Here is a 13,835-nt window from a genome sequence, read left to right on the forward strand (position 1 = left end):
ATACATAGTATACTTTGAACAACACGATACTCAAAAACATGTTTTCAATTTCTCGTAGAGAAATAAGAATTATGCAGTTAAGCTCCGCCCCTCGACTTACGACGAATAAAAAAAAAATCATCAGAAACGGGATAGGGCGGGTGGGCGGGGTTTATAATTAGTCATTTTTTGTTAATATAATATATAGTCATTTTTTCACAGCAAGAAATATACAAATTTTCCATTTTAAACATGTTGAAACGAAGTGTAGAGATATTAAAACACAAAGACAAAATCTAAGCCCGCCCACCCGCCCTGTCTCAATTGTGATGATCTTTTTATTTGCCTTGAACCAAGGGAGCGGAACTTAACTGCAAAATACTTATTTCTTTACAAGAAATTATAATCATGTTTTTGAGTATCGTGTTGTTCAAAGAATATTATGCATATTAAGGAATAAAGGCAAAATATAAACCCCACCCACCCACCCTATCGCGATTGTGATGATATTTTTTTATTAATAGAAACTTAAAACATATAAATATGGATTTGGCAATTAGGCTCCGCCCTTAGGTCTGGTAACGAATGAAAACTTCATTACTATTTAGATCAAGGCAGGTATGGGTGGGGCTTAATCTTTGGCTTTATTTTTTTCTAATATCCATAGTATTTTTTGAACAACACGATTCGCAAAAACATGTTTTTAATTTCTTGTAGGGAAATAAGGATTTTGCAGTTAAGCTCCGCGCTCTTGGTTCAAGACGAATTAAAAAAATCGTCACAATTGAGACAGGGCGGGTGGGCGGGGCTTCATTTTGCCTTGTATTTCTTAATATGTGGACTTATTTCGACACCGAGAAACTTAAAACATGTCTGAAATGGTAAATTCTTGTAGTAATCCAATTAAATTTGCCACTTTTCTTCTACAACCATTTTAAATACGGCAAAAGTTCTGTCAAAACAACTTTCGACCAATTTTTTTTTTATTTTTTTAAATCTTATCTACTTATTAAACTTGTGTAGTGTTGAATTGCATCGTTTTTAAAAATTAGTATGTGTAAATTTCGATGATATTTTTCTTTGTGTACACAAAAATTTCATGTGTTTCTTGTTGCAGTGGGTTCGTAAATGAAGATGAGGGGATTCGCTAAATTGTAGCAGAAGCAGAAGCCTGAAGGTTAGAATTTTGCATGAATTTTTTATCTTTTATGAAGGCTATTTTGATCGGTAATTTTGTGTTATGTTTGTTTTGTCAATTTTTTTGACGTCTTCTTACATATTTTGTATTTTATTTTTTATGCACCCTTTTCTTTATGTGCGTATGTTCCAACAATTTTTTCCTTTCGATTTTAATTTTTTTTTGTCATAAGGTTTTCAAAATTTCGTTGTTTTAATTGATCGATTTCTTTTCATATATACAAAAATTGATAACTGAATACTCAATAAGAATTTCTTTTACACTATAAATATTATCGATTAAATTTTTCAAAATCAAAATTTCGACCAAATTTTGACCATTTTTAAAACTAAGCAAACATTGTCTTATGGAATTCGACCTACAGAAGTTATTTTCGGCTTCATTCCTCCGATAACTTCTAGCATGTTTCCAAAATCGCCCATTGGAATACTGTTTTTTTTTGGATTAAAAAAAATATTTTTAAATAGAATATTTCTAAAATCTTGCTATAAGACCATAAACATATTATATTTTTGAAATCAGTCCGTTGAAATCTATAGCCCTGAATTTTCTGAAAATTTTTTGACACATTTTTCAAAAGCAAAATTTTTAAATTTTGAAAATTTTCGCCAATTTTCGACCATTTGGAAACTTAACCAAACATATTTTCTTATAGATTTCGACCTAAAGAAGTTAGTTTCCGCATCATTTCTTAGAAAATCCTACTATTTTTCCAGAGTCGCCCATTAAAATATTGCAATTTTTGGATTTTTTAGAAAATTGTTTTTCAAAGAGAATAGTTCTAAAATCTTGACCCCAGGCCACGGACATACTATATTTTTGAAATCAGCAAGTCGAAATCCATGTCCCTGAATTTTCTGAGAATTTTTTGGCGGTTTTTTCAAAACCAAAATTTTTCAAAATCAAGATTTCAACCGATTTTTGACTATTTTTGAAACTAAACACATTTTCTTATGGAATTCGACCTACAGAAGTTATTTTCGGCCTCATTTCTATGATAACTCCTATCATGTTTTCAAAATCGCCCATTGGAATATTGGAATTTTTTGGTTTTAAAAAACAATTCAAACAGAATATTTCTCAAATCTTGCTACAAGACCATAAACATATTATATTTTTGAAATCGGTCTGTGGAAATCTATATCCCTGAATTTTCTGACACATTTTTCAAAAGCAAAATTTTTAAATTTTGGAAAGTTGGAATTGTAGCAGAAGAAGAAGCCTGAAGGTTAGAATTTTTTTGCATTAATTTTTTATCTTTTATGAAGACTATTTTGATCGGTAATTTTGTCTTATGTTTGTTTTGTCAATTTTTTTGACATCTTCTTACATATTTTGTATTTTATTTTTTATGCACCCTTTTCTTTATGTGCGTATGTTCCAACAATTTTTTCCTTTCGATTTTAATTTTTTTTGTCATAAGGTTTTCAAAATTTCGTTGTTTTAATTGATCGATTTCTTTTCATATATACAAAAATTGATAACTGAATACTCAATAAGAATTTCTTTTACACTATAAATATTATCGATTAAATTTTTCAAAATCAAAATTTCGACCAAATTTTGACCATTTTTAAAACTAAACAGACATTTTCTTATGGAATTCGACCTACAGAAGTTATTTTCGGCTTCATTTCTCCGATAACTTCTAGCATGTTTCCAAAATCGCCCACCGGAATACTGTTTTTTTTTTGGATTAAAAAAAAATATTTTTAAATAGAATATTTCTAAAATCTGCCTACGCGACCATAAACATACTATATTTTTGAAATCAGTCCGTTGAAATCTATATCCTTGAATTTTCTGAGAATTTTTTGACACATTTTTCAAAAGCAAAATTTTTAAATTTTGAAAATTTTCGCCAATTTTCGACCATTTGGAAACTTAACCAAACATATTTTCTTATAGATTTCGACCTAAAGAAGTTAGTTTCCGCATCATTTCTTAGAAAATCCTACTATTTTTCCAGAGTCGCCCATTAAAATATTGCAATTTTTGGATTTTTTAGAAAATTGTTTTTCAAAGAGAATAGTTCTAAAATCTTGACCCCAGGCCACGGACATACTATATTTTTGAAATCAGCAAGTCGAAATCCATGTCCCTGAATTTTCTGAGAATTTTTTGGCAATTTTTTCAAAAGCAAAATTTTTCAAAATCAAGATTTCAACCAATTTTTGACTATTTTCGAAACTAAACACACATTTTCTTATGGAATTCGATCTACAGAAGTTATTTTCGGCCTCATTTCTATGATAACTCCTATCATGTTTTCAAAATCGCCCATTGGAATCTTGGAATTTTTTGGTTTAAAAAAAAACAATTCAAAACAGAATATTTCTAAAATCTTGCTACAAGACCATACACATATTATATTTTTGAAATCGGTCCGTTGAAATCTATATCCCTGAATTTTCTGACACATTTTTCAAAAGCAAAATTTTTAAATTTTGGAAACTTGGAATTGTAGCAGAAGAAGAAGCCTGAAGGTTAAATTTTTTTTGCATTAATTTTTTATCTTTTATGAAGTCTATTTTGATCGGTAATTTTGTCTTATTTTTGTTTTGTCAATTTTTTTGACATCTTCTTACATATTTTGTATTTTATTTTTTATGCACCCTTTTCTTTATGTGTGTATGTTCCAACAATTTTTTCCTTTCGATTTTAATTTTTTTTGTCATAAGGTTTTCAAAATTTCGTTGTTTTAATTGATCGATTCCTTTTCATATATACAAAAATTGATAACTGAATACTCAATAAGAATTGCTTTTACACTATAAATATTATCGATTAAATTTTTCAAAATCAAAATTTCGACCAAATTTTGGCCATTTTTAAAACTAAACAGACATTTTCTAATGGAATTCGACCTACAGAAGTTATTTTCGGCTTCATTTCTCCGATAACTTCTAGCATGTTTCCAAAATCGCCCATCGGAATACTGTTTTTTTTTTGGATTAAAAAAAATATTTTTAAATAGAATATTTCCAAAATCTGCCTACGCGACCATAAACATACTATATTTTTGAAATCAGTCCGTTGAAATCTATATCCCTGAATTTTCTGAGAATTTTTTGACACATTTTTCAAAAGCAAAATTTTTAAATTTTGAAAATTTTCGCCAATTTTCGACCATTTGGAAACTTAACCAAACATATTTTCTTATAGATTTCGACCTAAAGAAGTTAGTTTCGGCATCATTTCTTAGAAAATCCTACTATTTTTCCAGAGTCGCCCATTAAAATATTGCAAATTTTGGATTTTTTAGAAAATTGATTTTCAAAGAGAATAGTTCTAAAATCTTGACCCCAGGCCACGGACATACTATATTTTTGAAATCAGCAAGTCGAAATCCATGTCCCTGAATTTTCTGAGAATTTTTTGGCAATTTTTTCAAAAGCAAAATTTTTCAAAATCAAGATTTCAACCGATTTTTGACTATTTTTGAAACTAAACACACATTTTCTTATGGAATTCGATCTGCAGAAGTTATTTTCGGCCTCATTTCTATGATAACTCCTATCATGTTTTCAAAATCGCCCATTGGAATATTGGAATTTTTTGGTTTTAAAAAACAATTCAAAACAGAATATTTCTAAAATCTTGCTACAAGACCATAAACATATTATATTTTTGAAATCCGCCCGTTGAAATCTATATCCCTGAATTTTCTGACACATTTTTCAAAAGCAAAATTTTTAAATTTTGGAAACTTGGAATTGTAGCAGAAGAAGAAGCCTGAAGGTTAGAATTTTTTTGCATTAATTTTTTATCTTTTTGAAGGCTATTTTGATCGCTAATTTTGTCTAATGTTTGTTTTGTCCATTTTTTTGACGTTTTCTTACATATTTCGTATTTTATTTTTATGCACCCTTTTCTTTATGTGCGTATGTTCCAACAATTTTTTCCTTTCGATTTTAATTTTTTTTGACCTAAGGTTTTCAAAATTTGGTTGTTCTAAGTTATCGATTTCTTTTTATTTTACTTCATCTACCTACTGCACATTAATACCTCCTCTGGGGTCCAAATTTTAACACATTTTTCTATCTTTAATTAAAATTCTTAATAAATTGCCTCATTTAGTTAAGAACATCGTGCTAACTAAATTTCTAAGTCGGTTATTGGCTAGTAATGTTAAGAAAACGACCAGATGAGATCTTCATATTTGTATTTAAGTGTATAGATTAAAGAATAAAATACATTAACTTGAGGTGCACAGGTACTATATCTATAATAAGGCTAGTTAATGAATTAACCTTGCGACTGCAACTGTCCTGAGCAGGTTTTTAGAAAAAACTCAAGCTAATAATAAAAAATAAGTAAGTGACACTTTGCAATCAGGATGCGAAATTGACTTGATTCAGAGACATCACTTCCTATTCATTCAGTATTGGTAAAAAAGTTCGATAGAGTACATCCTGTTCGCAAAGCGTCGAACGTGAGACGAATTAAGTTGTGCAACGTACATAATAGCAGTTCTAAGAATATTGTCCAGGTTATTTAATATATACATAATTAACTAATCAACGATTTAAACTTACATTGGCGAGTCCGCCTGCTTCCTCGCATACAGTAGCTAAAACTCACAAATACTGTCTCTTAACATCACACAGTTTAAAAAACTGACACGTTTTAAAAAAGTAACATGTAAAACATAAGGATGTTGAAAAAAGTTTAGTTATAACATCGACGATAAAAAATTAATAAAACTATATATATTACTTTAAACACTATGTGTATATACATGGTTGAATCATTGTGCGCCTACAAGTTCATAACAAAACTATAAAAACTCCGCAAAGTATGTTTCTTGTTCTATATGAAGCCTCACGACGCTCACAGCATAGTTACCCATAAATCTACGTTAGCTCCTCAGCTCGACGGTCTTGCGTAAATGTTAGAAAAATAACTTTGAAATCTATAACGGCGCAGCGACTCCTTGCAACTTTATAAAACCGATTCGATTTGCTTGATCTCCCGCTCGCCGGGGCTGGAGGCGGTCTCGACGATCTTGGGGATGGGCCCGCCGCCGCCGCCGCCGCCGTCGGTCTTGTGGGCCGGCGCCATGGTGATGCCGGCGTCCTCCTCCTCGTCGTCCTCGTCGATGGGGGTGAGGGGCGCCTCGGCGACAGGCAGCTCCTCGCCCGTCGGCCGCTTGAGGCAGGGCGCGATGAAGCTCGTTATGGCCGATATTGCGAAAAATGAGCCGGCTACGTAGAACGGTATGTCGAACGTCTTCGTAGCGTCGTATATGGCACCGGCTAACGGGGAGCCTACGATTGCGGCGGCGCCACGGAAGAGGATCAGTAAGCCGAATGCGTTTGTTAGCTTGTCTAAGCCGAGGAGGTCGACTAGGATGATTGAAGTTAGCGAAATATATCCAGCTGAAAAAAAATATAGGTCAGAAGTGAGGTCCTCATTTCTTCGATAACTCCCATCATTTTCCCAAAATCGCCCATTGAAATATTGGAATTTTTTGGATTTAAAAAAATATGTATGTATTTCCAAACAAAATATTTCTAAAATCTTGATACGACACCATCAGAATACTATATTTTTGAAATTGGCACGTCGAAATCTATGCCCCTGAATTTTCTTAGAATTTTTTGACAACTTCTTCAAAATCTAAATTTTTAAATTTTGAAAATTTTGGACAATTTTCGAAACTTAACGAAACATATTTTCTTATGGATTTCGACCTAAAGAAGTGAATTTCGGTCTTATTTCTTCGATAACTGCCACCAATTTTCCAGAATGGTCTATTGGAATATCGCAGTATTGGAGTTTTAAAAAAATTGATTTTCAAAGAGAATATTTCTGAAATCTTGCTACGAGACCATAAGAATACTATATTTTTGAAATCAGCAAGTCGAAGTCCATATCCCTGAATTTTCTGAGAATTTTTTGACAATTTTTTCAAAAGCAAAATTTTTCAAAATCAAAATTTCAACCGATTTTTGACTACATATTTTTGAAACTTAACAGACATTTTCTTATGAAATTCGATCTACAGAAGTTATTTTCGGCTTCATTTCTACGATAATTTCTAGCATATTTCCAAAATCGCCCATTGGAATAATGGAATTTTTTGATTAAAAAAAAAAATTTCAATCAGAATATTTCTTAAATCTTGCACGAGACCCTAAACATATTATATTTTTCAAATCAGTCCGTTGAAATCTATATCCCTGAATTTTCTGAGAATTTTTTGACACATTTTTCAAAAGCAAAATTTTTAAATTTTGAAAATTTTCGCCAATTTTGACCATTTTCGAAACTTAACTAAACATATTTTCTTACGAATTTCGAGCTAAAGAACTTAGTTTCCGCATCATTTCTTAAAAAATTCCTACCATTTTTCCAGAGTCGCCCGTTAAAATATTGCAATTTTTGGATTTTTTAGAAAATTCATTTTCTAACAGAATATTTCATGGACATACTATATTTTTTGAATCATCAAATCAAAATCCATGTCCCTGAATTTTCTGAGAATTTTTTGCCAATTTTTTCAAAAGCAGAATTCTCAATTTTGAAAATTTCGTACAATTTTCGTTCATTTTCGAAAATTAACGAAAGACATTTTCTTATACATTTCGACGTAGAGAAGTTAATTGCGGCCTTATTTCTTCGATAACTCCTAACAATTTTCGGTAATCGTCCATTGGAGTATCCCAGTTTTTTGGATTTTGGAAAAAATTGATTTTCAAAACGAATATTTGTAAAATGTTGTCCCGAGACCATGAACAGGCTATTGAAATCTATAATTTTAAGAATTTTTTTTTCAATATGAAAATTTCGGCCAATTTTCGACTATTTTCGAAACTTAACCAAATTTATTTTTGTATAGATTTCGACCATAGTTGGCTTCGTGTCATTTCTTTGGTAGATCGACCATTGGAATATAGCAATTTTTAAGATAAAAAAAAAAATTTCAAACCGAATATTCCGAAAATGTTGCCCAGAAAATATGAAGACGCCATATTCTAAGAATCAGCACGTCAAGATCTATATCTCTGAATTTTTGACAACTTTTTTAAAAGTAAGATTTTTCAAAATCAAAATTTCGGCCAATTTTCGATTATTTTCGAGACTTAACTAAATACATTTTCTTATAGATTTCCATAAATATAAGTTAGTTTGGATCTCATTTCTTTGACAACTCCTATCATTTTCTCAAAATTGCCCATTGAAATTTTGCATATTTTTGGATTTAAAAAAAATAATTTTCAGAATTTTCGGCCAAATATATCGGTCATTTTCAAAACTTAACCAAAGACATTTTCTGATATATTTCGATCAACACAAGTTTCTCATTTCTTCCATAATTCCTACCGATTTTCCAAAATCGTCCACTAGAGTATCGCAATTTTTTGGGTTTTTGAAACAATAAATTTGATTTTCAAACCCAATACTTCGAAAATGTTGCATCGAGGCCATAAACATGTTATATTTTTGAAATCAGTACCTCGAAATCTATATCCTTAAATTTTTTGGGAATTTTTGACAACTTTCAAAAGCAAAATTTTTCAAAATCAAAATTTCGCCCAATTTTTGAGCATTTTTGAAACTTAACGAAAGACGTTTTCTTATAGATTTCGACTCACAGAAATTAATTTCGGCATCATTTCTTCGACAACTTCTACCCTTTTCCCAAAATCGCCAATTGGAATATTGCAATGTTTTTGGATTAAACAAAAATTGATTTTCCAACCGAGTAGTTCTAAAATGTTGCTCCGAGACCATGAATAGTTCGAAATCAGCACATTGAAATCCATATTCTTCAATTTTTCAGGAATTTTTTTTACAACTTTATGAAAACCAAAATTTTTTAATTTTGAAAATTTTGGCCAATTTGTGACCATTTTTGAAACATTACTAAATAGATTTTCTTAGTTAGTTTATGTCTCATTTCCTTGGTAACTCCTACTATTTTTCCAAAATCGTTGATTGAAATACTTTCTTCTTACTTTTTACTAATTTTCGACTATTTTCAAAATGCAGCTGGATACATTTTCATACAGATTTAGACTTACAGAATTTAATTTCGGCAATTTCGGTCTCATTCATTTCTTCGATAACTCCTACTATTTTCACAAAACCGCCAATTGGAATATTGCAATTTTTTGGTTTAAAAAAAAAAAATGAATTTTCCAACCGAGTATTTCTAAAATGTTGACCATAATTTCGAAATCAGCACGTTGAAATCCATATTCCTCAATTTTTCAGGAATTTTTTTACAACTTTATTAAAAACAAAATTTGTCAATTTTGAAAATTTCGGCCAATTTGTGACAATTTTTGAAACTTTACTAAATACATTTTCTTAGAGATTTCGACTCACAAAAGTTAGTTTATGTCTCATTTCTTTGATAACTCCTACTATTTTTCCAAAATCGTTCATTGGAATATTGCGATTTTTTAGAATAAAGAAAAAAACATTTTTTTTCAAACTACATACATATTTCTAAAATCTTGCCTCCAGACCACGAATACGCTACTTTTTTGGGAATAAGTAGGCTCAATTTTTGAAAAATTGTTTGACAATTTTTTCAAAATCAAAATTTTTCATTTTTGAAAATTTCGGACAATTTGCGACCATTTTTGAAAGTTAACTAAATACATTTTCGTATAGATTTCGACCCCTAGAAGTTTGTTTCAGCGTCATTTCCTTGATAACTCCAACCATTTTTCCAAAATCACCCACTGAAACACTAATATTTTGGATTAAAAAAAAAAAGATTATCAAACTAAATATTTCTAAAATATTGACCATAAATATGCTATATTTTTGAGATCAGCACGTTGAAATCTATATCCCCAAATTTTTTGGAAATTTTGTGACAACTTTTTCAAAAGCAAGATTTTTCAAAATCAAAATTTCGACCAATTTTTGACCATTTTTGAAACTTTTGAGACATTTTCTTATAGATTGCGACCTACAGAAATTAATTTCGGCATCATTTCTTCGATAAGTTCTACCCTTTTGCCAAAATCGGCAATTGGAATATATAGCACGTTGAAATCGATATTCCTCAATTTTTCAGGAATTTTTTTACAACTTTATTAAAACCAAAATTTTTCAATGTTGAAAGTTTTGGCCAATTTGTGACAATTTTTGAAACTTTACTAAATACATTGTATTACAGATTTCGACCCACAAAAGTTAGTTTCTGTCTCATTTCCTTGATAGCTCCTACTATTTTTCCAAAATCGTTGATTAGAACGTTGATTTTTTTCAAACTAAATATTTCTAAAATCTTGCCTCCAGACCACGAATACTATTTTTCCAAAATCGTTGATTGAAATACTGCGATTTTTTAGAATAAAGAAAAAGACATTTTTCCAAACTAAATATTTCTAAAATCTTGCCTCCAGACCACAAATACGCCATTTTTTGGGAATCAGTAAGTTCAATTTTTGAAAAATTTTTTGACAATTTTTTCAAAATCAAAATTTTTCATTTTTGAAAATTTCGTTTAATTTTCGACCATTTTCAAAATTCAGCTGATTACATTTTCATATAGATTTAGCCTTACAGAATTTAATTTCGCCAATTGGGCCTCATTTCTTCGATAACTCCTACCATTTTCACAAAATCGCCAATTGAAATATTACAATTTTTTGGTTAAAAAAAAAAAAATGAATTTTCCAACCGAGTATTTCTAAAATGTTGACCATAATTTCGAAATCAGCACGTTGAAATCCATATTCCTCAATTTTTCATGATTTTTTTTCCAACTTTATTAAAACCAAAATTTTTTAATTTTGAAAATTTCGGCCAATTTGTGACCATTTTTGAAACTTTACTAAATACATTTTCTTACAGATTTCGACCCACAAAAGTTAGTTTCTGTCTCATTTCTTTGATAACTCCTACTATTTTTCCAAAATTGGAATATTGCGATTTTTTAGAATAAAGAAAAAAACATTTTTTTCAAACTAAATATTTCTAAAATCTTGCCTCCAGACCACGAATACGCTACTTTTTTGGGAATCAGTAGGCTCAATTTAAAAAAAAAATTTGACAATTTTTTAAAAACCAAAATTTTTCATTTTTCAAATATTTCGGTTAATTTTCGACTATTTTCAAAATTCAGCCGAATATTTTTTCATATAGATTTAGAGTTACAGAATTTAATTTCGACAATTTGGGCCTGATTTCTTCGACAACTCCTACCATTTTCACAAAATCGAAAATTAGAATATTGCAATTTTTTGGTTAAAAAAAAAAAAATGAATTTTCCAACCGAGTATTTCTAAAATGTTGACCATACTTTCAAAATCAGCACGTTGAAATCCATATTCCTCAATTTTTCAGGAATTTTTTTCCAATTTTATTAAAACCAAAATTTTTTAATTTTGAAAATTTCGGATAATTTGTGACCATTTTTGAAACTTTACTAAATACATTTCCTTACAGATTTCGACCCACAAAAGTTAGTTTATCTCATTTCCTTGATAACTCCTGCTATTTTTCCAAAATCGTTCATTGGAATATTGCGATTTTTTAGAATAAAGAAAAAAAAATTTTTTCAAACTAAATATTTCTAAAATCGTGCCTCCAGACCACGAATACGCTACTTTTTTGGGAATCAGTGGGCTGAATTTTTGAAAAATTTTTTGACAATTTTTTCAAAACCAATATTTTTCATTTTTGAAAATTTCGGTTAATTTTTGATTATTTTCAAAATTCAGCTGAATATCTTTTCATATAGATCTAGAGTTACAGAATTTAATTTCGGCAATTGGGCCTCATTTCTTCGACAACTCCTATCATTTTCTCAAAATCACCAATTGGAATATTGCAATTTTTTGGTAAAAAAAAAAAATGAATTTTCCAACCTAGTATTTCTAAAATGTTGACCATGAAATATGTATACTTTCGAAATCAGCACGTTGAAATCCACATTCCTCAATTTTTCAGGAATTTTTTTACAACTTTATTAAAACCAAAATTTTTTAATTTTGAAAATTTCGGCCAATTTGTGACCATTTTTGAAACTTTACTAAATACATTTTCTTACAGATTTCGACACACAAAAGTTATTTTATGTCTCATTTCCTTGACAATTCCTACTATTTTTCCAAAATGGTTGATGGAATATTGAGATTTTTTAGAATAAAGAGAAAAAAAAATTTTTCAAACTAAATATTTCTAAAATCTTGTCTCCAGACCACGAATACGCTACTTTTTTGGGAATCAGTAAGCTCAATTTTTGAAAAATTTTTTGACAATGTTTTCAAAATCAAAATTTTTCATTTTTGAAAATTTCGGTTAATTTTTGATTATTTTCAAAATTCGGCTGAATATCTTTTCATATAGATTTAGACTTACAGAATTTAATTTCGGCAACTTGGGCCTCATTTCTTCGAAAACTCCATTCATTTTCACAAAATAGCCAATTGGAATATTGCAATTTTTTGGTTTGAAAAAAAAAAAATGAATTTTCCAACCGAGTATTTCTAAAGTGTTGACCATGAAATATATATACTTTCGAAATCAGCACGTTGAAATCCACATTCCTGAATTTTTCAGGGATTTTTTTCCAATTTTATTAAAACCAAAATTTTTTAATTTTGAAAATTTCGGCCAATTTGTGACCATTTTTGAAACTTTACTAAATACATTTTCTTACAGATTTCGACCCACAAAAGTTAGTTTATGTCTCATTTCCTTTATAACTCATACCATTTTTCCAAAATCGTTCATTAGAATATTGCGATTTTTTAGAATAAAGAGAAAAAAAAAAATTCAAACTAAATATTTCTAAAATCTTGTCTCCAGACCACGAATACGCCACTTTTTTGGGAATCAGTAGGCCCAATTTTTGAAAAATTGTTTGACAACTTTTTTAAAATCAAAATTTTTCATTTTTGAAAATTTCGGCCAATTTGCGCCCATTTTTGAAACTTAACTAAATAAATTTTCTTACAGATTTCGACCCCTAGAAGTTTGTTTCAGCGTCATTTCCTTAATAACTCCAACCACTTTTCCAAAATCGCCCATTGAAACACTGTAATATTTTGGATTAAAAAAAAGATTTTCAAACTAAATATTTCTAAAATATTGACCATAAATATGCTATATTTTTGAAATCAGCACGTTGAAATCCATATCCCCGAATTTTTTGGGAATTTTGTGACAACTTTTTCAAAAGCAAGATTTTTCAAAATCAAAATTTCGACCATTTTCGAAATTTCACTAAATATTATTTCTACAATCTCGGTCTTTGTGAGCAACTAACAACAATAATACGTAGTGAAACATCCTGTATAATATAACGAGTGATCTACTTTTTAGACAAAATTTATCATTGAAACAAAAATTTTGTGATTTTCCAAAATTTGGAAAAATGTTAGGGCAACAAATAATAAACGTTTATTTTGTATTAGTTTTTTCATTGTGGTACTGGAGGTAAAGATGCGTCAGCAGAATCTGAGAAAACTCAAAACGTTTAATAACACGTCGTGTATTACTGGTTGCATATTTATATCTAATTAACCTCAAATCTTTCAATAAATTTTCGCCATGTGAGTCAAAGAATACAAAAATCCAGTTGTTCTAAGTGTGTCGATATCCACATCCATAATAAGAGAAAGAAATTTGTTATTCAATGTTAAAAAAAACTAAATTACTTTCTAGCTTCATCTAACGGAACTTC

The 13,835-nt window shown here is 29.5% G+C and overlaps 1 protein-coding gene across 5 annotated transcripts in view; it reads right to left on the minus strand.

Moving 5' to 3' along the window:
* Positions 1 to 5,325: 5,325 nt before the first annotated feature.
* Positions 5,326 to 13,835, minus strand: part of LOC135128651 (monocarboxylate transporter 3) — a 126,385-nt gene continuing 117,875 nt past the window's right edge. For all 5 annotated transcript variants that reach the window (XM_064055618.1, XM_064055617.1, XM_064055619.1 and 2 more), the window contains one exon: positions 5,326 to 6,558. In XM_064055618.1, the coding sequence (XP_063911688.1) occupies positions 6,122 to 6,558 (437 nt within the window). In that variant the 3' untranslated portion in view covers positions 5,326 to 6,121. The remainder of the gene's footprint in view (positions 6,559 to 13,835) is intronic.

This window comes from Zophobas morio, unplaced genomic scaffold, assembly GCF_036711695.1.
Source record: "Zophobas morio isolate AGI-343-1 ecotype UQ-CSIRO unplaced genomic scaffold, CSIRO_AGI_Zmor_V1 ptg000014l, whole genome shotgun sequence".
In the NCBI taxonomy this organism is placed as follows: domain Eukaryota; kingdom Metazoa; phylum Arthropoda; class Insecta; order Coleoptera; family Tenebrionidae; genus Zophobas; species Zophobas morio.